Below are 27,981 nucleotides of genomic sequence, written 5' to 3'. Positions count from 1 at the left end.
GGTTACTTAAAAATACAACTAGATTTGTTTTATTTTTTTATAAACGTTTTTGTTAGTAATATACATTCGTACCTTACGAATTAGCTTATGCAACGAACTTATATAATTGTATATTTTTATTGTGAGGGGGTTTGCTCCCTCGTCAATACCTCGTTCTTTACAATAAAGCTTGAATTTTGTCCAAAATCTTTCAGAATGACCCTTGAATAACAAAGGCCGTAGAATAACTAGTTAGAGTTATATAAAATACTTTTTGCGTAAAGAGCAAGGTATTGTGGAAGAGATGAACCCCCTTATATAAGTAATATTTTATGTTCGCTTTAAGTTTTAATGTTGATCATTACTTCCAGTTGAAAAAAAAATAATTTTCTCATTGTCTTTTTGTAAATGATGCTAGAAAATCCTACGACCCCTTCATGGAAATTCTCTTCCCTCATGAAAAATTCCGGGATGGAAAGATCCTCCCACTCAACTTGCCCCTCCCCCCAACCCACCCTAAACCCAACACAAAAAAAGTCCCCCCGAAACGTCTGTACACTTCATAATTAACAACTATTATGTGTTAACAATGGTCAAAGTTTATAAGTTGCCGCCCCTCCCCCGGGAACTGTGGTGGATTTAGTCATCCCCAAAGACATAGTTATTAGGTTTTTGACTAAGTTAAACACAATGGCTATCTCAAAATTTTGATCCGGTGACCTTGGAGAAAAATGTATGTTGGAGGGGGTCTCGGTGCCCTCCGATTTTTTGGTAACTTAAAAAGGACACTATAACTTTTAATTTACGTTAGAATGAACCATCGTGCGACATTCTAGGACAACTAGATCGATACGATCACCCCTGAGGAAAAAAACAAAAAAAAAAAAACAAAAAAATACGCACCCGTTATCAAAAATACAAAATTCCACCATTTTTATGATAGGGGCTTGAAACTTCTACAGTAGGTTTCTCGGATATGCTGACTCTGATGGTGTGATTTTTTTAAGATTTTGTGACTTTTAGAGGGTATTTCCGCCTATTTTCTAAAATAAGGCACATTTTCTGAGGCTCGTAACTTTTGACCGGTAAGACTACACTTGATGAAACTTATATATTTAAAATTAGCATTAAAATGCAATTCTTTTGATGTAACTATTTGTATCAAAACTTTGTTTTTTAGAGTTTTGGTCACTATTGAGCCTAGTCGCTTCTTACTACAGTTTGTTACCACGAACTGTTTGAAATAGTAACTTGTAAATGAATAAAAGTAATACATTCTACTATAACGTTGAGATAGAACTTACTAATGTCTCAGGTTTTCCCGTCCCTTTTTTGTTTTTGTATTTTTTTTCTGCCCATCGTGAAAATTCAAATGCTAAACTGTTATCTGACTTGTAATCAACCAAATTCAAATGGTCAGCTGTTACCAATTAGACATGTGAAAAATCTAAATTCCCTTTAAATCCGGTCTTAATGTTCAGGGAAAGTCAACAGTCTTTAGATATTCTGATGCAACCCTCAAGGAGCAATTAAGCCAATGAGAAAGGAGGAAATCTCGTAACGTATTTCAATGTTATTGGAAATAGAATTTGCTTTCAACCTAGGAGATTGACCTTAATGAAGTGTAACAAATGTAGATCATTCCTAAGATTGAAATGAACAAAGCTTCAATTATGAATCTGTTTTCTTTAAACAGACTGAAGGGGCAAACCTCCAAGCTATGACAAATTCAATCTCACTTTTGGTCTCTTTCCTTTTCAATGGGAACTTTCTTTGGATTTTTCTCAACCAAGTAAAAACAGTAGGGACAGGATCAGGTATAAGTGACCTTCCACTTAGCCTACATACCCAGGGGATAATCATGCAGCTATACTAATAATTGGTAAATCTTTTGTTGTTCATATTTTTGATTTACAAATAAAGTACCCCTTGATGCCTTTTTTATGTTCTTTACAAACATAATAAGTACTTCAATTGCAAGTTTTTGAGCTCTTGAAAATGACCAAAATATACCTAAATAGTTTTTAGGCATAAAAAAAGCTTAAAACATTTGTCTCAAACTTACTATTTCATTTTTAATCCATTTTTTAAATGTTGTATAATCTATGAGCACTGATGTTCCACAATTAAGTTGGATTAATAAATTTTACAATATTATGCTGTTTTTCTTCTTCTTTGATGCCAAATTTTCAATTAAAGTATGTGTTTTTGGTCATTTTTGACAAAGTAATGTATGTTTTTCACTCTCAAAATTTGTTAGGTTAAGTAAGGTCAAAAAGTGCTTAAACTTGAACTAGCAATATAAGCAATTATTATATTTGTAAAGAAAATACAAAAAGGCATCAATTGGTGTATTCACTTTATTTGTAAGTCAAAATATGAACAACAAAAAATGTACCCCTAACATGCCTAATTTGCAAATATATAGCCCAAATTATATATTTCCAATGTTTTCTGCCCCCTTTTACTTGTTTTTCCAGTTCTTGTTTTGCAACAGTTGCTTCAATTAACAGGTACTAGGGTTGAGGGATAGATTGGCAGAATCAATAGAAAATATGTAATTTCAGCTATAGATTTCCATATTAGGAGGGTTGGGGCTAAAGTAGAGCAGGGCTGCATGTAGAATGTGTTAGCTGTAATTATTATGTAAATTATGAAGAGTCATCTTTTTTTAACAGATTTTCTTCTATAGGTCTACAGGTCCTTCTCTTGGCTTATACCATATCAAGCATTATATAACCAAAGAAGAATAAGTTGCAAAAAGCTATATATACATAAGCACATGTTATTTAACAATGACTTCTCTAGTGCTTAACTATGACCCCTTAGTAATATTGACAAGAAATGAGTAACAGAAAAAGTGAAATTTAGTGTAAATAACAATCAGGAACTGGATACTGACTCAAGGGGGCCAAAAACAGGGCTATATAATTGAAGTTCAAAGAAGGTGGTGATTTTTTAGTGAAAAAAACACTTCCCTGGCTAATTTAGGAATTTAAATTGATTAGCCTACTGAAATTTTCCTATCCTATGCAATTGAAATAGTTTTCCCTTTTCAGAGCATTAAGACAATTTATCACAATAAAAAATATCCAAAGCATCTTGAATGGAATGACTAAAAAAGGCAAACGACAACCACAATTTGCAATCTTACAATTAAACTTGCCACACAAATTGTATTAGGTTACCCAGCTCTGAAATAATTGCTGAAGGTGTATTTGCCTGTAAAATTAGAAACAGGCCCGAAGCCCCAACCTCTTCCTTGTCAGAACTTCACATAGCATTAAAGCAATAATATAAGGCCTTTTTTCGCGTCAACCAAAGAGACTGTTTGAGCTCAACCACTCGGTGTGGTTGAGCTCAACCGCTGTTTTTGCGTGAAACAGTGACAAACCAGGTTGTCATGAAAAGTGATTTTGCGTGAAACAATTGACTGGTTGAACTCTAATTTAACCAGAACTGTCATTGTTTTTAACCGTAGGGTTCTACCATTCATAATTGTTGGTTGACCTTTTCAGGCGTAGATTTCGAAAAGAAGAATTCGTAGGCTATAAATAAGTCTATATAAAATAAGAATTATAAGCTGACAAATAGAATTCTAGCCACGCAAAAGTAAGGTTTAATTTTGTTTTTTTTTCGTATTAGGGATATTTGGATAAATGTTGGGTTATATCCTGCAATTTGATTCACATAGGCCTTAAGACAGGAAGTCAAGAGTTTGAATATGCTTCTGAAAACTTATGTAGATACTTGGAAATCTTTGTTTCATCCTTTTGATGCCCTAGACTTGACCTTAGCTTGGTAATTTGGCTTCAGAGATAAAACCTTGATGAAGCAAGACCCTAGTGGTTATAAAGCATTGTTAATCCAATTACTATTCTTACTAGATGCTTCAAGATGTGTTGCATCTTTGTCAGAACTCTTTACATTTCAGCCTTACCCTATAGGGCCATGGATAAATTTTCAGGTCAAACTCTAGTTTGGCTACTGTTTGCTATCTTAGAAATGGGTTAAGTCAGGAAAATAGAACTTCCAGTAATGAATCCAAAGCAAAAAATACGTAAAATTCTAGTTTAGCTAATTTTCATTATCTTGGAAAGGGAATAGGTTACAAGAATGAAACTCAGTAGTTAATCCAGGGTCAAAAACACTCTGGGAAGGTACTGCCAGGCTTCTATGTCAACCCTTTTCTGATTTCTAAGTCTTAGATAATTGCTTACTCAAAAGGTCTATACCTATACTATTGAAATTTTGACAAAACAAGATTTACTTTAATTTTTAATTATCAGTTTCTTTTACTCTGGCTTTAGCTCTTAAAATGCAATTCCTTTTATTTGAGTAGCATTTTAAGCCATATCAATATTTCTTTTTCAAGATTTAGGAAATGTCTTTGCATATCTTTAAAACCTTATAAAGTGGATTGAGGAAAGCTGTGAAACAGTTTCTTTGTACTCCATGTAAGCAGACCTTCCCAGAACATACTTTAGCCTTTAGACCCATCCCTGAAAGTTTTTTTTTCAATCTCACCCCCTGGTGCTCTTTTACACATTGTATAAATTGTGAAGAAATGCCTGCCCCCTTGCTAAAAGTCTTAGAAGTATCTTATATCAAAATACACCTGATACAGTTTAATTTTTTAGAGATGACACAGAATAGCATTAAAGCTGAGTATTTGCTTTGCAAGAAATGTGTCCCTTCTGTTGTAAAGCATTTTGGATAGACACTAATCTAACCATGGACATATTGCTGTTGCAGATGGTTTTGCTTAAAATGGTTTGGAAAACAAATAGCAAATGTAAATTTGCTTTTTTATCATTATTTAAGACTAGAATATCACAAAGCTATGCAATCACATTGCTTATTGTATCTTAAGTAAATACAATCCCTGATGGAGTTTTGTTGATACCTGTCTTAAAATTAATTTGTCTAAATAAAATATATTGTTTATGGGACAGTAGAGAAAAGCAACAACCATGAATTGAGTTTTTTTCAATATTTCTTTTTTCAAATAATAGTTCTCTGGTCACATTTGTGTTCCTTGCTAAGTTGTTGGCACTCTGGTTTGGGAATCCTTTGTCCAAGGGGTACAGGTTTAATTCCTGGCATTGCTAGTGTATTTGGTTTTTACCAGCTAAGTATTCACCATGCTAGTTTGCATCTTAAGTAAAGCAATCCCTGCTGGAGCTTTGTTGACACCTGCCTTACAATAACTTGTCTAAGTAAAATACAATGTGTATTGAAGATTAGTGAAAATGGCTGTAAATCCATCTTGTTTTTTTTCAATATTTTTTTTTTAATAGTTGTTCTACTCTGGTTGTAATAATGTTTTTGGCTAAGTGGAAAGCACTCTTAGTAAGAAATCCTTTGTCCATGGGGTACAGGTTTGATTCCTAGTATTGCCTGTTTATTTGTTTTAAATGGGGGTCAGTGATGTTAGACAGATCTAAACCAGCTCTAAATAGGCAAATGGAGAAATATGCAAAAGGTAAGCAGGGAGGGTGTACAAAAGCACAAGATTTCTGGCCCCCAGCCCTTAATTGCAATTCTTGGCCAAAGGGTCACAAAGTGGAAATTAGCACTGCCAGTTTAGACCTTGATGTGTCAGTGCTGCCATACTTACTTACTTGCATATTGGTGTTGAGTTTGCCCACATTTTATCTTCATTACTATCTAAAATCATTTAGACATTCAGCAAACTGTCTCAAACCACAATTAGTATTGAATAGTTTTTGGGCCTTACTGACTTTCCCTTTATAGCAAAGGTTTATTGTTGTGTATAATGTAGATATTTTAAAGTAATCAATCATTAAGAAGTCCCGTTTAGTTTTATCAAGTTTTTGAGTAATAAACCTTTTTAATTACCTTAAAATATTTATTCAGGTCCTTTACTATTGGCTGCCCTTTATATTACAATAATGATTGAAAGATATTGTGGCAACTAAAAATTTGGATAATCCAACCTATTTTACCATCTTAAGGTTGTTTACAAAGGTGTATGAAATATTTAAGGACTGACTTAGCTACAGAAAACTTCTAGATATAATAAAATGTAAGCAAGATGGCTCTTACTTTGACCATATCTATGGAAGCACTAATGAGAAAGTGGGTTATTTGATGCATTTGTAGGATTGAGTGAGATGAGAAATGAAGTGTAGAGTGCTTGATGAGAGATGGCTGGTGAATGTGATGAGGGATGAATGTTTTGCAAGATTTTAAAATTTTGGACAATTTCTCATGTTGACAGTAGAGTGCAGAAGCAAAATTTGGTAATTTTTTTTCTTTGTTTCTGTTAGACAATGTTGAATATTCTAAAGTGAAGTTTCTTTTTTGTTTGGAATTGTGATGGCCCTAGGGCTTTAGTGCAATACAAATTACTAATGTTTATTCACTTTCTATAAACAAACACAAGGTCTATGTCTCCTAGCTTTAACAAAGTCAAATGTAATTTTAAGACCAGGGATTTCAAAGTAGGTCAAATGAACTTCTGGTAAGAATGAGCAATTTATGAAACATCTAGATTTAAAAAAAGTCTTTTAGACAACAAAGAAGACAATTGAATAAAGAAAAGTACCTTATATCATAATTGTTGTGCACCCTTAAGATAGAAATGAACAAAGCTTCAATTAAGATTCTGTTTTGTTTAAACAGACAGAAGGGACAAACCTCCAAGCTTTGACAAATACAATCTCACTTTGTGGCTACTATCTTTTCAAAGGGGACTTTCTTTGGATTTTTTCTATCCAACTAAAACTGAAAAGGACAGCATGATATACAAGTGACTTTCCAATTACCCTCAATAGCAAGAGAAAATCATTAAGTTAGGCTATGCTTTATCTCAATCCCCCTCCCAATGTACAGAAATATGGCTCAAATTTCATATTTTCAATGCATTAAACCTCCTGTCACCTGTTTTTCTAGTTATTGTTTGTCACATTTGTTTAATTTACAGCTACATGGGATGAAGTTAGAGAGACAGATTGACAAAACAAATGGAAAATAGGAAATTTCAGCAATACATTTTTATATTGGGAGGATTGAGGGGTAAAGTAGAGCAAAGTTGAATATAAAATGTGTTACCAGCTATTATTCTAAAAATTATGAAGCATGAATTTTTTTTTATTATGTTTCTTTCTCTTCAGGTCTTTCTCTAGGGCTTTACCAAATCAAACATTCTATGCCCCGAAAAATTAGCAACAAGGTATAGTCTATATACAAAGGCTTATGTTATTTAACTATGAATATGGAATTTATATGGCAATCAGGAACTGGATACAGGCTAAAGCAAGTAAAAAAGAAAGAAAAAACTTCCCTAGTTAGCTCAGGAGACTTTTAATAGATTACTCTTCAGATAATTGCCTATGATACATAATTTAAATATTTACCCCTGTACGTAGGGCGTTAAAACAATCTATCACAATGTAAGATACAGTATATTTAGATATGATGCTGATTTACAAATTCCAGGATTCTTTGTTGTAGTTTTCATAATTTTGTTGATAAAGTTTTATATATTCATCATATTTTATTTTATGTCATTAACATTAGTCAAACTAAACTTCTCAATAGAACTTGAATGTGGTGGCTATAATGCACAAGTACTGCAAAAATCTTACAACACATTATGTGTTATGGTAACTGTTCAGTGAGAAAAAAACTATTTTCCTAGTTTAGCTTAATTTGTTATATTTTTGTGCTTATCAGAAATATTTTGTTAATTTTAGGCAGCTGTCCCCCCCAAAAAAATTCTTAAACATTTGCTGGTTTATACTTAACTAGTATTCTACTGAAAACAAAAATTAATATATATTTTGTATTGAAGAAATATAAAGTCCTTTGGATTTTTTTTTATTAAGATTAAGCAGTTTGCTACTTTCTTTTGTTAGGCTAATCCTGTAATAGTGCTTTGTTGTGAAGAGCCAAAATTTGTAGGGATTGCAAAGGCTAGCCTGAACAATATGTTATTACAAATTATTAGGTTAAACTTCTGTTTGGTAAAATTCTATTTTAGATAAATTTGTATTATCTTGAAAAAGGTTTAGGTTAGGAAAATGAAACTTTTAGGGATGGGTCTAGAGACTAAACTATATCATGGGAAAGTATTTTGGAGCATCTAACTCTACTCTTTCTCTCTCTTAAAAACGTTTGCCTTAAATTACCTTAAATCACATTGTCTAATGAAATAAGGATTAAATCCTGTAGAAATGCTGGTTAGTGATGATGACAGTTGGAAATCTCAATATTTGGTCCACACCCTTAAAAATGCTTGTGTTATAAAAGTGAAACCCTTGCAAAATAAATCTTCTACTTAAATGACAAGAAAAAAGCGTTTTTAGTGTCATAACTTTGCTCAATTTCAATTTATGAAGTTTCCAAGATTTGGAAACTTTCAGGATATACATTTCCCTATATTTAAATACGAAACACTGATATGGCTTAAAATTCTACTCAAATAACAAGAATTGCATTTTCAGAGCTAAAAGCAGAGAAACAGAAACTGCTTTCTGAAAATTAAGGTAAGATGTTGTTTTACCAAAATTTTAATAGTTACAGACCAGTCCAGTATGCAAAATTCCAAGATTTAGAAACAGAAGAGGGTTATCACATAAGCTTAGCAATAGCTTCTCAGAGTATGTTTTTAGCTATGGATTAATCACTGAAAGTTTCATTCACCTAACATAACCCCAATCAAAGATAGCAAAAAGTAGCTAAACTGGAATTTGACTGGAAATTTAATCTATAGCCTGGTAGGCTAGTAGAATTCCAAATCAAAACAAAAAGAAGTCAAACTAGAATTTTATCCTCTGTTTAGGGTAGCTCAACAAAGCTAAAGTCTTATCATTTAGGACTTTTTTATAGATAATTTTGCTTTTACATTATGAATACAACATTTTCCAATATATTACCTGAACAATTTAACCCAAGATTCCACTAATTCAGACCCTTCCTATCTCTTCAAATATACCAGAGAGTATGCTAGATCATTTTTCAATTCTCTCTGACCTCAAACTAATGTGAAATATGTCAAATCCGGAGGAAATTAGCCAGTGCTAAATCATTTAATTATAATAGAATGACACTCTTAACACTATACGGATGTTTTATGTTTGAAATTTTTTGCCCAAACCGACAAGTAAAAAGTGTTTTCGCGAACCAGTTTTGTTTGAGCTCAACCATATGTAATTTTTTCCGTTTTTGCGTTAAACATACAAGCTGGTTAAACCAAAGCTGTCATTAGTTAAACCAGCTGGTTGACGCGAAAAAAGGCCTATAGGCTATTTTACATGTGAAAAATGTTGTTATTCTCGTAGTTATTCGTGCCGTTTCAAGTGATACGTGCCCGATATGTATTTGTTGTTATCTTTTAGGGGTTAAACCCAGATAAGTGGAAATCCCATTGGACAAGTAACGGGTTTGATATTAAGCTGAGTTGTCAAAAGAATTAATTCTTGCACTTTTCGGGCGAAATTGACAAGCCGGTATTAAACAAAATGACCTATCAAGTTGCATCTACCAGGGTAGGCTCAAAACTACCTTATTTGGTTGTAGTTTGATTCAAAGATTTAGCTTCATTTCATATAAATACACCAAAAACCCAGCTTCATTTGATAGTAAGTTGAGTTGTCATAAAAAAAAATTACTTCTGACATTTTCCAGGCCAAGTTGACGAGCCATCAAATGACCCATCAAGTTGCATACATTAGAATAGGATCAAACTACCTTATTTGGTTGTAGTTTGACTGGATATATATTTCCCTTGTTCAGCTTCTCCTGAATAGAGCAAGTTAAGACATGTCTAAATTACACCTTCTCTTTATTGGACATTTCTAGCCGAAATAGGGCCCAGCGAAAACATCAAAAAAGTAATATTCAAAGGAATCTTCGAAGATGAAACAAAGAGTATCCCTTGTAGAAAGCACTCATCGATTCTTCTGTGATTATATTTATTTATACATGCTAAAATGAAATCCAATTGTTATTAGATAAATAAAATTAAGAAATAAATGAACCCTACTGTGCAAAAAATTACTACAAGAAAAGCTGAAATCAAGTAAATCAAGGACAGCTTTATGCATTGGTTCGAATTTGAGAATCCCCCTCCTAGAGTAGAACTCACAAATGAACAGGAAACTTTGAGAAATTATAATGCTTTGGTGTGCCTCCATGGAGTGCAAAGCTTAGCTGGTTGTGAAGATAAGAGAATTACATTTCTGAAGATGTTCAGGACAAAAGCGAAGGCAGAGACTCGAAGTGCCTTATGTAGCTTATAAGAGACTACAAGTAACAATCTCGCTCATAATTATGTTTCTACCGAAGATCGTACTTTTCGGCCTGCCGAAAAGTGAAAAATGAAATTTTGATACCAATAGCAACATCAAAAGAATCGGATTTTAATGCTGATTTTAAATATATAAGTTTCATCAAGTTTAGTCTTACCCATCAAAAGTTACGAGCCTGAGAAAATTTGCGCTATTTTAGAAAATAGGGGGAAATACCCCTTAAAAGTCATAGAATCTTTACGAAAATTACACCATCAGATTCAACGTATCAGAGAACCCTACTGTAGAAGTTTCAAGCTCCTATCTACAAAAATGTGGAATTTTGTATTTTTTGCCGGAAGGCAGATCACGGATGCGTGTTTATTTGTTTGTTTTTTGTTTTGTTTTTTTTTCCAGGGGTGATCGTATCGACCCAGTTGTCCCAGAATGTTGCGAGAGGGCTCATTCTAACGGAAATGAAAAGTTCTAGTGCCCTTTTTAAGTGACCAAAAAAATTGGAGGGCACCTAGGCCCCCTCCCGCGCTAATTATTTTCCCAAAGTCAACAGATCTAAATTCTGAGATAGCCATTTTATTCAGCGTAGTCGAAAAACCTTATAACTATGTCTTTGGGGACGACTTACTCCCCCACAGTCCCCGTGGGAGGGGCTATAAGTTACAAACTTTGACCAATGCTTACATATAGTAATGGTTATTGGGAAGTGGAAGTGTACAGGTGTTTTCAGGAGGATTTTTTGGTTGGGTGAGGGGTTGAGAAGAGTGGGATATGCTGGGGGAACTTTCCATCGAGGAATTTGTCATGGGGGAAGAAAATTTCCATGAAGGGAGCGCATGATTTTCTAGCATTATTTAAAAAAAAATGAAAAAATAAATATGAAAAGTTTTTTTCAGCTGGAAGTAAGGAGCAGCATTAAAACTTAAAACGTACAGAAATTATTACCCAAATGAGGGGCTCACCTCCTCCTACTACCTCGCTCTTTACGCTAAAGTATTTTTAGTAATGTCAACTATTTATTCTACGGCTTTTGTGATTCAGGGGTCATTCTTAATGAATTGGGACAAAATTTAAGATTTAGTGTAAAGAGAGAGGTACTGACGAGGGGGTGAACCCTCTCATATATGTAATAAAAACATGGGAATAAAAAGTTATTTACGTAAGTTAATTTATAAGTTACGTATATCTTTTACTAATAAAAAAATTCGTAAAAAATTAAAAGTTCTAGTTGCCTTTTTAATTAACCAAAAAATTGGAGGGCAATTAGGCTTCCTCTCCCGCTCTTTTTTTCTCAAAATCATTCGATCAAAATTATGAGAAAACCATTTAGCCAAAAAAAATAAAAAAAAATATACGAATTTCGTTTTAATTATTCCTCTACGGAGAGCCAAAATCAAAACATGGATTGATTCAAAAACGTTCAGAAATTAAATAAAAAACAAGTTTTTTCAACTGAAAGTAAGAAGCGACATTAAAACTTAAAACGAACAGAAATTACTTTGTATATGAAAGGGGCTGCTTCCTCATCAACGCCCCGCTCTTTACGCTAAAGTTTTTTACTCTTTTAAAACGAAGAGTTGAGAGAAAGAGTCAAACTAAATACGAAGTAATTTCTGTTCGTTTTAAGTTTTAATGTCGCTTCTTACTTTCAGTTGAAAAAATTTGTTTTTTTTATTTAATATTATGATGAAACAACTTTAACTTCGAAAGTCCACGCTAGAAAAAAAAACTATTAAAAGAAATATATATATGAAGAAATTGAGCTCGGGTAAACTGTTTGGGAAACACTCCTATAGCCTGTTCAATGAATGAAGAGCCACATAAAAACAGACAGACAGTCATGAAACCTTGAGAGAAAATATTCGACGTAGCAGATCTGAAAGCTAGAGTCAAAATGGGCTAGCATGTCAGCTACTTGATGTAGAATAAGAAGTGGCTTAAAACCAGTTTTTTTAATTCTTTAATCAGAATGTTAACTTCTTTTTAATAGTACATACCCTCAATCTGAACTCCGGATTGGGTAAAGTAGACCCTCATTTTTGGAATATGAATTTTCTTGAAGAAGTTTAAAGTGCTCCAAATATTATTAACATGAGCTTGAAAAGTCTTTTCTTGCTGAATATAACGATTATTTTCTTGAAGTCAAATTGAACTATAATCGACAAAATGAAATTGCAGTGGTGTGAACGCATGGTTAGTGACAGAAAACCGGCAAGTAGACTGAGGCCAGTTTTTAAACTAAAGGAAACCATAACAAATAAGCTTAAGACTACCAAAGGATGTTTTTTAATAAGCCCTAATGATTGCATTCTAGAATACAGAAGAAAAAAATCTCTAATTTTCAAATAATAAGACAACCGTTTTCATGCTTTGAGCTTTTTTTTAATTAACTTTGAGGCCCAATCAGAAGATATTCATCCTTTTTAAGCCCCTGTACTGTATTAACTCTTTTTGTACTACCTCACCAAGGACAAGTGACTTTCTAAAATACTATAATAGTAAAGACGATGACAAACAATAAAATTTCAAAGCCGGCACTTTCATTGTTTCTATCCCATCCATATTGGGCAGTTTATATCCCAGTCCTTCTGTATTGAGAGTTAAAGTTTTCTGAAGCTTTGAGAAGAGTATATACTTAAGAATTATTAAGAATTTGAAGGAAATCAATGAAGGTCGAGTGAGAGCCAGCTCAGTTAAACATTGCTAGAACAAACAATTGCTTTGCTTCAATTGACAAGTAGGATACATCTTTTAATTCAAGTGCCAAACCAATTTTGAGGCGATTCCCCTTTGGGAAAAGTCCAAGTCTTAACGCAACCAGTAGAAAGTACCAAACACCGAAGAAAAATACCACATATTGGTAAAAATTAGCATAAAAAGGGAAAAGAACGTATAACAGTCTATAAAACTGTATACTTAAACTGTAAACTGTAAATAGTCCGTCGGTATCTTTGAGGGCATCCCTAGCAAAAGTGAGGCTAAAGAGGTAAGGATTGAATGTCCCCCCCTGAGTTGAAAATTTACAAAACACTTTGAAAAAGGAAAAAATCTTGGATTTTTTTTACCCTCCCTCCTGCCACCACCAAAAATTTTTTGATAATACCATAAATGCTTTGAATCCGTGTTGTTTTCAAGTCAAAATCAAGATTTTCAGTAAAAATGCTATATTTATGTGTCTCTCTCAACTGGCCTTGAATCAATTAAAAATTATTTTCATTACTATTTCCTCTTATCTGAATCGTCGCGGATAAAACGACAAGTTCTAGCATAAATAGTAAGTCGGAAAATCCTAAATTCTAATTATAATATCTAAGCAATTCAATAAATTTTAAGACACTCCTATTGGAGGCGATGGGCCTTTGGGGCTAAAGCTTTGACTCAATCTGGTGAATTTGTCCACAACAAGACCTTCCCATTGAAATCTGCCAAATCTGGCAGTGTTGAAAATATTATACTGCCAGGTTGAAGAGGCAGTAAAGATTTGTGACCTCTGTTTGAGAAGAAATAAAGTTATTGCTATTTACCCAACTTGTAGAGAAAATATTTTTCCTAGTCATCCTTTTTATATTTGGTTATTGGCGGTTAAACATTTCAGTAAATATATAGTAGTGGCACCATCTAAAGACCATTTATTTACTTATTGTAATGATTAGCAGCAAGGCAAGAAAGTTTTTTCAAGTACTTCTTGTTGTCAAATCTTTAGAAGGTTATCAAAACATGTTTCTTAGAGCTTTGGTTACTTTGAGAATTGGCCGCTACTTACTTTCAGTTCGTCAGTTGATGCAGAGTAATACTATCAAACTTGGTTGTCAGTATGCACAGAGAAATCCTACCTTTTTTTAAACGGTAAATTGGCAGATTCTAAGAAACAGATTCTTTTGAAATAAGTCTTGTTGTCAAAACTTTAGTAGGTTTTTACAAATCGATTCTCAGAGCTTTGGTCACTGTAAGATTTGGCCAATATTTACGTACAACAGTTACATCATCACGAGCTGTTCAACTATTATTTCGTTTCACAGATCAAAATTCTTGACACAGAGTAAGATTTTAAAACTTGGTGGTCAGTATACGCAGAGAAATTCTTTTTTTAAACGCTAAAGTAGGTTATGAAATTTTTGATCATAAACCTTGGATGTTACTTCCTCAAGTGCCTTCGGAGGCAAACAAGGTGTCGGTGAGAAACCTCCAATCTTCCCTCATGTGAGCAACTTTGTATATGTCTTCCCACTCTGGAAGGAGACTCGTCCGAAGGGCTCTTCCGTCACGTTCATACGTCCTACGGAGCGTGTTCTTTGGTCTTCCTCAGCGACGGGTGCCTTCCTTTTGCCGGTAGGGGAGAATTTTTGGAAGTCTATGATCTGGCATTCAGAGGATGTGTCCAAGGTATCACCATCTACGTTGTCGTACAACGGTAGCGATATTTGGCTGGCCTGTGCGGGTACGGATCTCGTCGTTACTGACACTGTCTCTCCAACTGATTCAAAGGATTTAGCGAAGAAAGTTATTCTCGATGGCAGGAAGGTGTTTCTCCTGTTCCGCAGTTAGCTTAAGGCATTCCATAGCTTGACTCAGGATAGACAGTACCTTGCTCTGGAACTATTTGAGTTTCAACTTCAGCGAGTATACGGTGGATTTCCAAACTGGTAGAAGTCTGTGAAATGCTGAGTTCGCCTAGGCAATCTTGGTGCGCAATTCTTTTTCAGAGTCGCCACTGGAAGTGAATGTACTTCCTAATTACTTGAAGTCTGTCACCTGTTCAATATCCTCTCCTCCTAGTTGGATTTTCATGGGTGAACTACTGATTGATATAGCTTTTGTCTTTGGAATGTTGATGTGTAGTCCGAATTGCTTAGCTTTCTCTGCGAGTTTGTTCAGGAATTCCTGAAGCTTCTGCTTTGTGGCTTCTATAAGCCCAACATCGTTGGCCAAGTTGATGTCCTGAAGAAGTTTTCCTGTAGTCCGGATTCCAAAGATGTCTAAAGATGTAGTCTACAACTAGGACGAAGAGAAGAGGTGACAGGACACAGCCTTGCCTGACGCCAGACATCACCTTGAAGCCGCGTGCGTTGCCGTCCGATGTTTTAACACAGCATTCCGTCTCTTCGTACCTGGCAACTATTAGACCGATTAGCTTCTCGAGAATGCCGTAAAACCGCAAAACTCTCGACAGGGTTTGACGATGTACTGAATCAAATGCCTTTTCCAAGTCCTTTAAGAGTACATACCAGCGCTGTCTCCATTCGTTAGATTCCTCCAGCATGGTACGTATACAAAAAAGTAAGGTCAGCCCAAGACCGTTTTGGCCAAAATCTGTGCGGTTCTTCACGTAAGTGAAGATCAAGGACAGCTTGGAGTCTTCCTAATATTACCATGCTGAAGATTTTCGCAGGGATCGAGAGAAGATTGATTCCTCTATAGTTGCCACATTCTTTTGCGTCTCCTTTCTTGAAGAGCTTGACTAAGTTCCTGTTCTCCAGTCTTTGTGGAACTTTTTGGTCTGACAGAGGAGCGAGAAGAAGGATAGCTAGATGGCCAGGGTTCAACGCAGGCTGAACTTGATCATTCCAGCTGAAATGCGCCCTCTACCAGGGACCTTCCCATTCTTAAGTTTTTCGGCTGCTGAGAGTAACTCGTCGGCTGTCGGCTTTTCATCACTGATGTGAAGACTGAAGAGAGGTTAATCTGTTTTATCCGGCAGGACTGCTGGTGCTGGGCGATTAAGTAGGGCTTTAAAATAACTCACCCGCCGTTCCTTTTGTTCTTCCGCATCTGTCAGGAACCTTCCTTTTTCATCTTTCACCGGACATTCTTGGATACTTGGCTTGCCTAATATTTCTTTGGTAAGGCGATATATGGTTCTTGTGTCTCCACAGCTCGCTGCTTCTTCGGCTTGTCGGACCTTTTCGTTCATGTATTGCCGTCTGTCGGATATGGCATTTTTCTTTACGCTTCTATTATAGGCCAAGCTCTTGGTTACCTCTGAGTAACCATTTTCCCCAAGGAAGCTTGAGTTCAGGTTCTTGCGATTTTTTATGAGATCTCAATTCTTCATAGATATCGAATTTTGCTTAGCCAGCTTTCTAAGCCTGAGGGTCTCTTCGACCATATCCGTATAGCTTTTGCAGATCGTCGCCCAAGCTTCTTCGACAGCTTTTGGTATGTTATATAGGGCTTCAAATGTATTGGAGAGGTTAAAGCCGGACGAATATCGGACGCCCTTGTCACTTAGCTTGTCCACGTCAAAGCTTCTGAGTATGTCCGTCTTCACCTTCCGATTATTAGACTTCAGTTTCGACTACAGTGTGATGATTACTAGTTCGTGGTCTGAACCAAAGTCGGCACTACGGAAACTTCGAACGTCTTTTAGGCTTGTTCACCATCTCTAGCGCATCCGGAAATGGTCGATTTGATTTTTGACGGTGCTATCCGGGGATATCCAAGTGTATTTGTGGATGCCTCTATGCTGATTGAGCGTACCGCCGATCAGCAAATCATTCCCCATTGCGAAGCTGACAAATCGAGTTCCATTTTCATGTATGGTGCCAAGTCTGTGGTCAACCTTTGCGTTGAGGTCAGCTGCGATACAGGTGACATCGTGGAGTGGGATTGAATCAATCAGAAACTGGAGGTTTTCGTAGAACTCATCTTTAAGGGTGTTATCAGCATCATTTGCGGGTGCGTGGGTCTCAAATATCTTGAGAACAATTAGGAGGATTATTCTTTTTGACCACAAAACTTATTAATTTTTTTCTCGTTTCTCATTTGTTCTTTATTTCTCAGCGCAGCACAAGGCCACCTGAGGCAAACACAGCTGCTATCCTTCGTCCTCCATCCTATTTTTTAACTTTACCATTTACTCTTTTTCATGAAGTTCTGAGTTAATTTAAATAGTTTGTTATGACTTCTTTACCATTCGAGGTTGAAGTCATAAGACCTTCAACCCCACCCCATTCCAACTTTTTGTCCCAGCTGGATGGCCAAAAGTACTACCTCGGGCTATATATTTAATCATTCATCTGCAAATGTGCCCAAACCATCTTATTCTGTCAATAAGGCCCTAGAAAGTTGTATTGAACCAAATTTCTAATGCTGTTTACGGTTCAACATAAAATGATTCAACTGATTAATTCAAACTACCATTAGGCAACTCCTCATGGGAAAGATCAAGCATATATTCTTTAACCATTTATTCTTGGCTGTCAGGCTTATCTGCCTATTCTTTTAAATTATATTTTACTGCTAATAATCATATATGAAGGATTCATTTGTTAGAAAACAATTTTTTTAACCTTTAACAACACCTGACAACAATATTATAACAAAAAAGCATATAAATTAACTGAAACATCGGCAGAAGACGAAGTAAGAGTCGCACTTCTTTCTCAAATTTTTAAGTTAACTTTATTGTTAAGAACCACTGGTCCAACCTGCTATCCAAGAGAAAATGAGAGAAAAATTGAAAAAAAAAACAGAAAAAAACTAGCTATCCCTGCTACATCGTATTATTCACAGGCTGAAACCAGGTTAGTCTTTCCGAGTAATCCCTTCTTAGCAACAATGAGTCATGATGTCGGTCATCTTTGGCGTGGGTTAATTTATTGCTTCCAAAGTCTATATCCTTGGAATACCCCAGAGAAGTAGTGAATCCTTCCATCTCCCAATAGTACATCGTTTGAGTCACTAATATATGAGTAATACCATCCGAATCTAATCCAACATTCATTATTAAGTTGTATAGAAAGGCTTCTGGTGCTGACATGAAACTAAGCTGATCTGCACAGTTGACGAATCGACTTGCCACTTTACGATGAAGTACGCTATAACATTAAAATAGCTATAAAGCAAAGCTTAAAAATAGAGCATATTTAATTTTCTTAATAGGCGAATTTGAAGTTAGCCCTAGGCTGCTCCCTTTAAATGGCTTGGGTTTCATTTCTGTTTTGCTGAAAACGAGGTGTATTTTGATTTGTCAAAAACGTCAAAAAAATATATATATAACAATCAAGATGACTGGAAAAGACTAATGAAGGCCATGCTTATTGTGTAAATAATGACATTAAATTCTGAACTCTATGCAATTTTTCATTTTTTCATTGTTAGAAGAACGAAGGAAAAATGTTTACAATATATTTGGTTTTCAGAGAAGTGCAAATGACACCTTAGCCTTTAAAACTTTAGGTTACACTAGCAATACTCCTTTCTGTGGTAATTTCGGTTCGTTTTAAGTTTGACTTTGTTATTTGTTTCAATTTATATTAGTTTTAGTATTTATTTATTCATCTATAGCAGTATGTGTTACCTTTAAGTTTGATGTGATTATCTATTTTGATTTCTGCTCGTTTTGTGATCCGTTCATTCATTTATAGTAATTTATGCCCGATTTTTAATGCTATTTTGGGTCTTTTACAGGGCTGATATCATCATAACCAACCATCCCGTAGACATGCGTTAAAAAAACGTATTTTAATCACCCTTGTTATTAAAAGAATATTTTTTAGTTTCTTTCTTTATTTAAGTAAATACATATCAACTTAATTTATTAAATGAACCTTGTTCACTTAAAAAGGAAGAAATAATATTCATGAAAATGCAGGGAGAGACGACGTGTTTTCAAAATCTAGGGTGGGGATATTTTTTTTCGACTGTATTCCCAAAACAGACATTTTTTCAATGAAAATACAACAAACATGGGAAGGGGCATAAACCCCTGGGGCATTAACTGTCCCCCATTGGTGCCTCCCGATTCCACTGTCACTGATACAGGAGATTACTTAGTGCGCATGATTCAGTGTTTCAAATGACATTTAAAAAAAATCATTTTCATTTTGTTCGATTTGTGTTTCTAACGGCGATTATCTCAATTTTAAATTTCTATCTTCAAAATGAAAAAAAATTCTAATAGTTCTGAAAGTAAAAAACCAAAAATTTCCAATACCAAGCAAGGACAGAGGAAAGGAAATTGGACTGTTGGAATTTTTTAAATGAAAAGTTTAAAAACCATATATCTCTCAATAAATTAGGAAGTAGTCGGGTAAGTGATTTGTAATTAAATTGTATTTTAATTAAAACTTGAATTTAGTTTAAAATATAATGGAGATCTTCTTAGTTCGAAATCTAAGGCTGATTGTTTCCCAATTTATTAGATTTAAGATTAAATTTAACTAAGAACTAATTAAAACCTAATCAAAGACCTAAACATCCATTTCTAGACAGAAGTGGACACAAAATTAAAAAGATATAAAGAGAAACGCAGATGAAGAATAAACAAAAATAACCAAAAACCACAATGGCACTTCAGTTATCACTGAGACTGAGCATCAGGGCTTCCACTCTCGAATCTCAAAATTCGGGGACAAGTCTTCAAGATTCGGGGAATTTTCGGGGGCAAGTTCAAAATGGAATTTTGTTACAAAATTTGGGAGCCAAAATTGGTTATAGCTTCGTTTTCAGGCTCAAGTAGGGCTTGGATCCGCGTACTAAATCAAGTTTTTAACAAAATAGGTTCTAGAGCTAGGGTACAGGATTGGAAGCCATAGCCAAAAACGATTTTTGCTGGTAGTGCAGACAAAACCTCAGTACTATTTTTAAATAAATTAAAAAAAATAGGCTGAATGACACTGCAATTTTGCTGCTTTAGGTTCTATATTATCTTTGCTGCTTTATTCCCATAGCCCGAAAACGAGATTTTTATGTCATTTATTTTCAGAAAGACGACGAAAATAAAGTAGCTTATAAAAAGGCAACAGTCTCATACAAAGCAATAACGTGTGCAATGATTTCTCGAAATTAATGAATATTCTTCGGCAAGCAAACATGAACTTACACCAGAAATTTAATTTTAAAAAATCACCTGAAAGCCAGGAACAGAATTAAAAATTAAAACGAATAGAAACGATAACATAGTGAGAGGACTGTCCCTTTTCTAAACGCCCAACTATTCATGCTGAAGCTTTTTAGTACTTAAGCTTCTCATTTTTCAATTGTTTTGGAAGTTGTTCTTACAGAATCGGGACTAAATCTGAACTTAAGCGTAAAGAAAAAGGGGGCTATCCCCTTCATATATATAATATTTTTTTGTTCAGTTTAATGTTGCTCCTTAGGCATACTTTCAGACGGAAAAAACCACGTCAAACCGCAAGCAAAGTTCAGACAGTATGTGATGTCTCGGTAGAACTTTCCCATTGATGTTCCACGATACAATTTTTAAGGTTTCTTCAGGCATTGGAATTCTTTAGAAGAGACTGAGCGACAGGACATTTAAAAGCGTAACATGGGTGGTCGGAGAAATTGCAAAGAGCACACTTAAGTGCCTTGGTACAAGGATTATCTTTGGTTGTGGAGTAGCCAGCCTCATCACGCTTGGAACATTTACGGGTACCTGAGCACGCAGACGCAAAATGACCATATGACTGGCAAGAAAAGCATTGGGGTGGCAAGCGTTGAAATATACTAATGGGGAGTCTTTCGTACTCTATGATGGGTGGAAAGCGAATAGAAGACTCGAGGTCCTCTTTAGACTCAAATAGAAGCTTAAACGAACGGGTGTTTCGGATTTGAGTTGCTCTCAAACAGTTGGCAATCAGATCATATAGGCTATTTTCATCCAGATCTTCAGGAACATAACGGAGTTTAGGCTCGACTTCAGGGTTATTCCCGGTTATGCGTGATATATTAGATTCGGCACCACTTATCATTTGTGACTACTTTCCAGGCGTCTCTACTGAGACAAAGCTCGATTATATTCCCACTAGCTTCTCCACAAACATGCTCCAGAGAAGCTTTACGGGAGTCAGGCTTTTTAAGGTATAAGGGGGGCTTCTTGAGAATAACTGCATAGGAAGGCTTGGCCGGTGGAGTGACTAATTGATTCATGGATGTAGCAAGTTTCTCAGCTGCGAGGGCTTTTTTCTCACTTTCAATAAAGTCCTTCAAATTATTGGAGATTTTTTTCACTTTTTGAGTAACAATAGCACTCAATTCATCTGGCGTAGTTGGGACCTCCGTAGGATCAAAGATTACGATTTTCGGCAATTTGATCCGGTTAGTCTCACATAACTGGATCAGTTTCAGCATATCTAACACATTATCGGCAATCTTTTGGCGAGCAGCGTTGCGACTCGAAGTATTCGAATAGTGCCAAAGTGTATCCTTAGCTTTTATAATCGTATCCTTGTCATAAAATCCCACTGCCTTTTCGCATATTTCATCAGTCTTATTTGCTTGGAGCGCTCGCGATAAATAATTTAGCAAAGCATTATGCACAAGTCTTTCTTTCTCATTAGACATTATGCTAATTTAGAAGTCCAGACACATTCAATAGGAAAAAAAACTGGTTACTTTTTGCACGCGACAAGAGCTCATTAGTAATCTAGTACTAGAGTCAGTAATCTAGTAATCAGTACAAAAATCAGTAATCTAAAACCTTTCTTAGGTTTTCAAACCTCGGCTTTCCACATGGGCATGTCTGCTTACAGATAAACTTCCAATACTCCTCCACGGACATCGTACATATGTCTAAACTCGTCAAAGAAACAGTGCTCTTTTCACGCCATTCCCTGTCAATTAGAGCCTTGTTCCACGAAGGCAACCCACGACTTCTTAGAAAATTTGCTAAGCTAGGTGGGTTCAAATTTCGAGAATTGACAGGATCAAGTAGACTTGTGAACTCATAAACGTCACATTCAAACGTAAAGCGTCTCTGTATCTGGATAATGGCCTCCTTGTAAAAGTCTCTTGCTGTTATGTAGACCTTCCTCACCTCCAACTGTGAGATATCTGGACTGAACGAGACCAAAGATGCCAACTCCTCTACCGCAATATACCCGAGATAGACCTTCTGAACGTCAACATAATGACTCTCGTCTGTACGTCAAAAGCCAAAAGATCAGTACAGTTTCTGACGTAGGTTCCATCCATATAGTTTATAGCCAAGGTTGCAATAAGCTTAAGTATTTCTGTCTTCAGCTTATAGAAAATTGGTGACTTCGATTGAAACAATACATTAAATTCGCTCAAAAGGCCTAGAGCGTAGTCAACTAACATCATTAGAACCTTCATAAAAGGATTTTTCAGAGTACTAAGGGCAAGTTTGTTGCAATGAGTGGGGTCATAAAAATTGTCACTAGTGAAATAGAGGGACAATGCGCTCCACTGTTCAAGGATTCTTCGCACACATGCATGGAGGGACAGCCACCGGGTTTGTCCAAGGGCTAGAATTTTGTGATCTGGTGTAGCCGAAAAATCTTGAAATTCTTTAAGTACTGCAACTCGCTTAGCGCTCATAGAGAAATGACTATATACGTGGCTACAAAAGTCTTCCAGAGTTTTGGTAAGCTTCTTGCAGGCATACAAAGCACACTGATGAATGGAGTGGCAACCACACTTGACAACTACCACCCACAGATAATTGTCACTGATCAGCTTTGCTACCGAATTATGACATCCTATCATTAAGCTTGTTGTGTCGGCACAGAAACCAGTCCAATTTCGCAGAGGCACTTGGTTTTCTATTGTTTTCAATGGGCACTGGTCTGATTGGTGTTTCTCTGAGCACCTCAAACAGACTGACTGACTCTTTAGCTCTACATTCTTTTTGAGTGTGTTCATATTCCTGGGACTTATAACAATGAAGGACTCTGCAATAGTACTGATATACAATATACCTCCCTTTTTCTTCCAAAGCACCAAACATTTGGTGCTTGCGTATATATTGTTGCACTTTGTCCTTTAGGGAGGATTCCAAATAGAGGTTGAGAGTAGGGGGAATGGAAATTTTGGGTGGGACCAGGTAGACCCTGGTTAGGTAACTGAAGCATTCAGCTGCAATCACAATTGTCTAAAGTGTAAGTATGGTAAAATAATCAAGGAAATACGAAGAATCACCAATACTCACGAGATAATTATAACTTGAAGCAGAAGATATTATATCCAACCAGTTAATTTTGAACTTTCCAATGCTTAGAAGATTTGAATTTCCCAACTATAAGCTCAATTCCGTTCTATATTTTTCATTATCATACGTTCGCCAGCGTACCATTGTATAAAGTTGCAAAACAATATTAAATTTGTGGAACGAACAGTGAGCCTTCCACTAACTCTATTTCGGGTAGATCATGGGAAAAGAAAGATTTTCGGGGATTCGGGGAACGAATTTTTTTTTCGGGGATTTTTCTCAATTTTCGGGGAAATACCCGAAAATTTGGGGACAATGGAAGCACTGCTGAGCATTCATGCAGTGTGGTTCTCGGCTGTGCAAAGTTGATTTGCTATAGCCACGCCCCTAGGATACATTTTTTTTTCACTGAGAACAAGCTCGATTGAATAGGATTTCAGATTTGCTTTTAATGAAAGCGGGCCCTAGTAATAACTGGTTTCATTACAAAACAGGGCCTTGCGAGTAAGTTTTACTCGATGATGTTTTAGTATATTAAATAGGCAAAGCGGCGTTATCGTCAGAAATTAATAATGGCAGTGACAAAAGAGCATTTTGACCGGAGGATGGACGAAATGCTACATTTAATTTCGCAGTTACAGACTGAAAATAAACTATTCAGAGCAGAAAATAAATTGCTCAAGACTGAGCTCGTCCAAGTGAAGACTTCTACTTTGCGAACAGAACTATATACAAGAAAAAATAACATCATTATACACGGAATTGAAGCGTCGCAAGGCTCAGAAAATCTTCGGCAGACTGTAGCCTCATTTTTTGAGGCTAAGCTTGGAATATCAAAAGCTAACCAAATACGTATGAGTGCCATTTATCGTATTTAAAAGAAGTCTAGTCGACCCGAACCAGAGAGTGTTCTGACCCTCCGAAGTGGGACACAGCGAAAAAAAGGTGTAGAGCCTATTTTTGTAAGCCTAGATGGCTTTGACCGGTCGATGATCATGAAGGAGTGTGGAAAACTTAAGAAGACGGGGTTCAGTATATCGACGGACCTACCGGCGGAGCTTGGTAAAAGAAGAAAGGAACTTTTGTCATTAGGGTATAAGCTAAAAACATCTAAAATGACAGCTAAGAAAGTTGCAGAAACTCGTCTTGTCCAACGAGGTGTCAGAATGTGGTTGGATTCTAAAAATTCACAATGGGCGAAATATCCAGATGAATACTTTGACTCAGTTCAACTGCCAATTATACAACCTGAGGAATTAGACCCAGAGTCATAATTGTGTGTGTCCCTTTCATTCATAAATTTCGTCAGTATAAGTTGATTGCTGATTGATTAGATTTCTATGTTGATTTTTCCCCATCCTTGCCAGCGGTCGGATGTTGATTAAGTTGAGATATCTTAAAATTTTTCTCCTTCATAAGTAGTTGTCAGTACAAGTTGATTGCCGCTTTCATACATTATTCTGTCTAAAATGTGTATTTCAGTACGTTATTTTTATTTTTTTATCCATGTTATTCCGTTTTCTTTGTTTTTTTTCTCTTTCAGAGTTCAAAAAAGTTCCTACGGGTGTGTATTTCTCATGGCTTTTGCTTCATTCCAAGATATGGCCTTGTCCCCTGAAAATTATTAGGTAAGTAATGAGTTCCTATTCTTCATCCCGGGGGCTAATCACTTCTTCACTACCAAAAAATCATAGCCGGTTTAAACAATTAGAGAATTCTTTTTTGGATTTAGAGAAAATTTTTGATGAAAAAATAAGAAATGAAGATAATTTGCCGTTATTTGGTGAAAGTAATTTTCCTAGAAGTAAATATGTTAATTCAATGGATTTGACGAAGGGATGCTCTGAATCTCAGTTCTCTGTGCTTCAACTTAACTGTCAAGGATTATATTCGTCGCTTATAGAACTAACTTCAATGTGCCACCAACTGCTACCCAACATAATTGGATTATGTGAGACATTCCTTACGGGACAAACGGATAGCCTCTTAGATATCCCAGGCTATACATCAAAGTTTCTACATAGAAAAGAAGCTCGCAGAGGAGGATTGGCTATTTATGCGAGGAATGAATATGCTGTGCATGTTAACAACGAACTGAGCCGGAATGTTGAAGGCATTTTTGAATCACTTTTCCTTGAGCTATATGGACCTTCTAAGAAAAAGATATTGATTGGAGAAATATATCGCTCACCCTCTGGTTCTTTTTCTGCTTTTCTGGATATATTAACTCAGATTTTACAGCTGATAGGAAACCAGAACCAAGATGTGATCATCATGGGTGATTTTAACATTAATCTAGCCTTTCCTCTAACAAACAGCTCTGTGGATCTTCTCACTATTATGTCAGGGTCTAATCTTTACCCCTCAATTACGATTCCGACTAGAATAACAGAAAATACACACTCACTGATCGACAACATTTTTTCTAAATTATGTCCGGCGAAGGTATCAGTCATCACCAGCGACACATCTGATCATTTCCCTATACACACTATCTTCAACACAGCGAGGCTGCCAACTAGGCTTGTAAGAACTAACCAGGATCTGCAAGTAATTAATCTTAAAGAGGATAATCTTAAACTGTTAAATGATGAGTTAAAAAAAAGTTTCTTGGGATAGTGTCCTAGCAAATGAAGATGTGAACGAAGGTTTTGAAATTTCCCACAATGCTTTTGTAGCTGCATATAAAACATGCTGTTTTAAAGAGAACCCAAGAAACCATAGTAGGAAAAATACACCAATGTGTCCATGGGTTACCGAAATCTTACTCAAGTGCATAAATAAAAAAACAAGTTATGGGCAAATTACAAAAACCACCCAAACCGAGAAAACCTAGAGAGATATGAGATGTATAAGAAATGCTATCATTCAGTTATGAGGAAAGCAAAAAGAGATTATGTGAACAACAAAATATCGGAAAGTGGGAAAGATGGACGAAAAGTCTGGAAGGTCATTAATTCGGTTTTGCGACCAAATGATAAGAGAGCAGAATTGCCTTCCAGACTTTTTGTCAACGGGGAGACTGTTACGGAACCCACTCAGGTTGCAAAAGAACTCAGCACATTTTTCTCAGTGCATCCTATTATTTTCTAGGGTAGGAACCCTTCACCCAGAAATAACAGGAATTGTGACGTCTCGTGGAAAGGTTCAACGACCAGCAAATGGATGTGCAAAATATTTAGGAAAAATAGTAGATGAAAACCTTTCTTTCCTTCCTCACATTCATGCTATAGAATTAAAGCGTTCAAGAAATCTGGGTATCATGAAGAAACAGAAGCACACATTCCCACGTAAAACCCTTACCCTTCTCTACAATGCACTCATTAAACCCCACTTACAGTATTGTGCAATGGTATGGCAGTCGACGTTCAAATCCCATCTGAAAAAACTGGATTCCATCCACAAGAATGCCTTGAAGATCATTAAACACACAGAAGATTATCTCTCGCTGAAATCGATGTTTAAGCTTTCCTGCTTAGTTTTTGCTTTCAGAATCCTCTCCGGCTTTCTTCCACCGCCTTTTAGGAATCTATTCCGTTTGGTATCTGAACAGCATCTTTTAATTACAAGACTATCTGCACAGATCCATATTCGACATACGCCAACAGTGAGGTCGGATTTTTCGCCTGACATCGTCTGTTCTAAGGCTTATAATACCCTACCGCTTAAATTGAGAGGTAGGAGCTCCCTTGCTTCTTTCAAAAAGAGAATAAAAAATTATTTTGTTTTGAATTAGTTTAATTTGAATAAAGATTCTAAATAGAAAAGTGATTTTAACCTTTATTGAGGTTTTTTGTGTGGGGATTGGAGTGGTTTCCTCCTGGATGGGGAGGTGGGGCCTTGTAAGGATGGTTTTGTTGGTAGGGGCCCTGGTTGTATCGAGGAGTGGAGGGGGAGCCATAGTGTGTAATTATTTTTGAGGTAATAAGGGACTCACCATGCATTTTTTGTATAGAGATGAGAGATTATATATGTTATGACTGTTATTACTTTTTTTTTTAATAAAACCGAATGAACTGAACTGAACTGACTAAGGCACCGCAATGACACCGCAATAACGAAAATGGTACTAAGTATCCATTAAATGGTACTAAGTATCCATTGATTTTCGTTGAAAGTGTAGTTGTCTTTGGAGAATTGACAGATTTTTAATGTTTGAATTTTTGTGCCAAAAAGGATAATCAATTTAACCAATTAGTTTTGTTTATTTATTATTATTGTTTACCAGATCAACGCTAAGGAAATATGATTATACGCTAGAACGCCATAGTTTTGAAAGAACCAGAAGAAAAATCTTCGAAAATTATGGTTGTCAGGTATGAATAAGCCTTAGATGGGTCGAGAGGGTATTTTATTTTTATCCATTTTATTTTAAAGTAGGTAAATACTTACTTAAGCACTTTGGGTTTCAAACTATTTTCTCTTGGTTTAAATTAAAGTGCATTTTGAAAGTTTTATAGTTTAATATGGTAAACACTTACTTTCTTTATAAATTTTAAATAATCGTTAAGGAATTCTGGATTTCTTTAAAAGAAAAACAACAACAACAAAAAAACAAAAAAACGGTAGCTTACAAATAGTCGAAACTGTAACCTATGTTTTGAAACAATAATTATTCTAATAACACATACAGCTTAACGTACAGCCAAAATTATGCAAAACTTTTCAATGAGGGGTAGAAATATATAAATAAGTATAGGAGATTAATCGTCCTTATAATTTTTTTAAACATTTATAATTATTAAGATAAAGAGGTGGAATAGTCTGGGCAGCTAAAGGGGGTGAGGCTACCTTATTTGTCTCCCCTCCCGTACCAGTAGCCTGCTACCCCCTTGCTAC

At 35.7% G+C, this 27,981-nt stretch overlaps 1 protein-coding gene and 1 long non-coding RNA gene across 2 annotated transcripts in view; one reads left to right on the top strand and one right to left on the bottom strand.

Annotated features, from left to right (window-relative positions):
- LOC136032820 (uncharacterized) overlaps window positions 1-27,981 on the top strand; it is a 56,297-nt gene that overhangs the window by 22,314 nt on the left and 6,002 nt on the right. Inside the window, exon 2 of the long non-coding RNA XR_010618788.1 lies at window positions 24,686-24,770. This is a non-coding gene — a long non-coding RNA (uncharacterized LOC136032820). The remainder of the gene's footprint in view (window positions 1-24,685; window positions 24,771-27,981) is intronic.
- The window catches only part of LOC136032819 (GPI mannosyltransferase 3-like), a 79,476-nt gene continuing 69,005 nt past the window's right edge, over window positions 17,511-27,981 (bottom strand). The window contains exon 8 of the mRNA XM_065713227.1: window positions 17,511-18,067. Coding sequence (XP_065569299.1) covers window positions 17,743-18,067 — 325 coding nt within the window. The 3' untranslated portion in view covers window positions 17,511-17,742. The remainder of the gene's footprint in view (window positions 18,068-27,981) is intronic.

Source organism: Artemia franciscana, chromosome 11 (genome assembly GCF_032884065.1).
Source record: "Artemia franciscana chromosome 11, ASM3288406v1, whole genome shotgun sequence".
NCBI lineage: Eukaryota > Metazoa > Arthropoda > Branchiopoda > Anostraca > Artemiidae > Artemia > Artemia franciscana.
The sequence above is the reverse complement of the archived record's forward strand: the minus strand, read 5'-3'. Positions and strand labels throughout refer to the sequence as shown.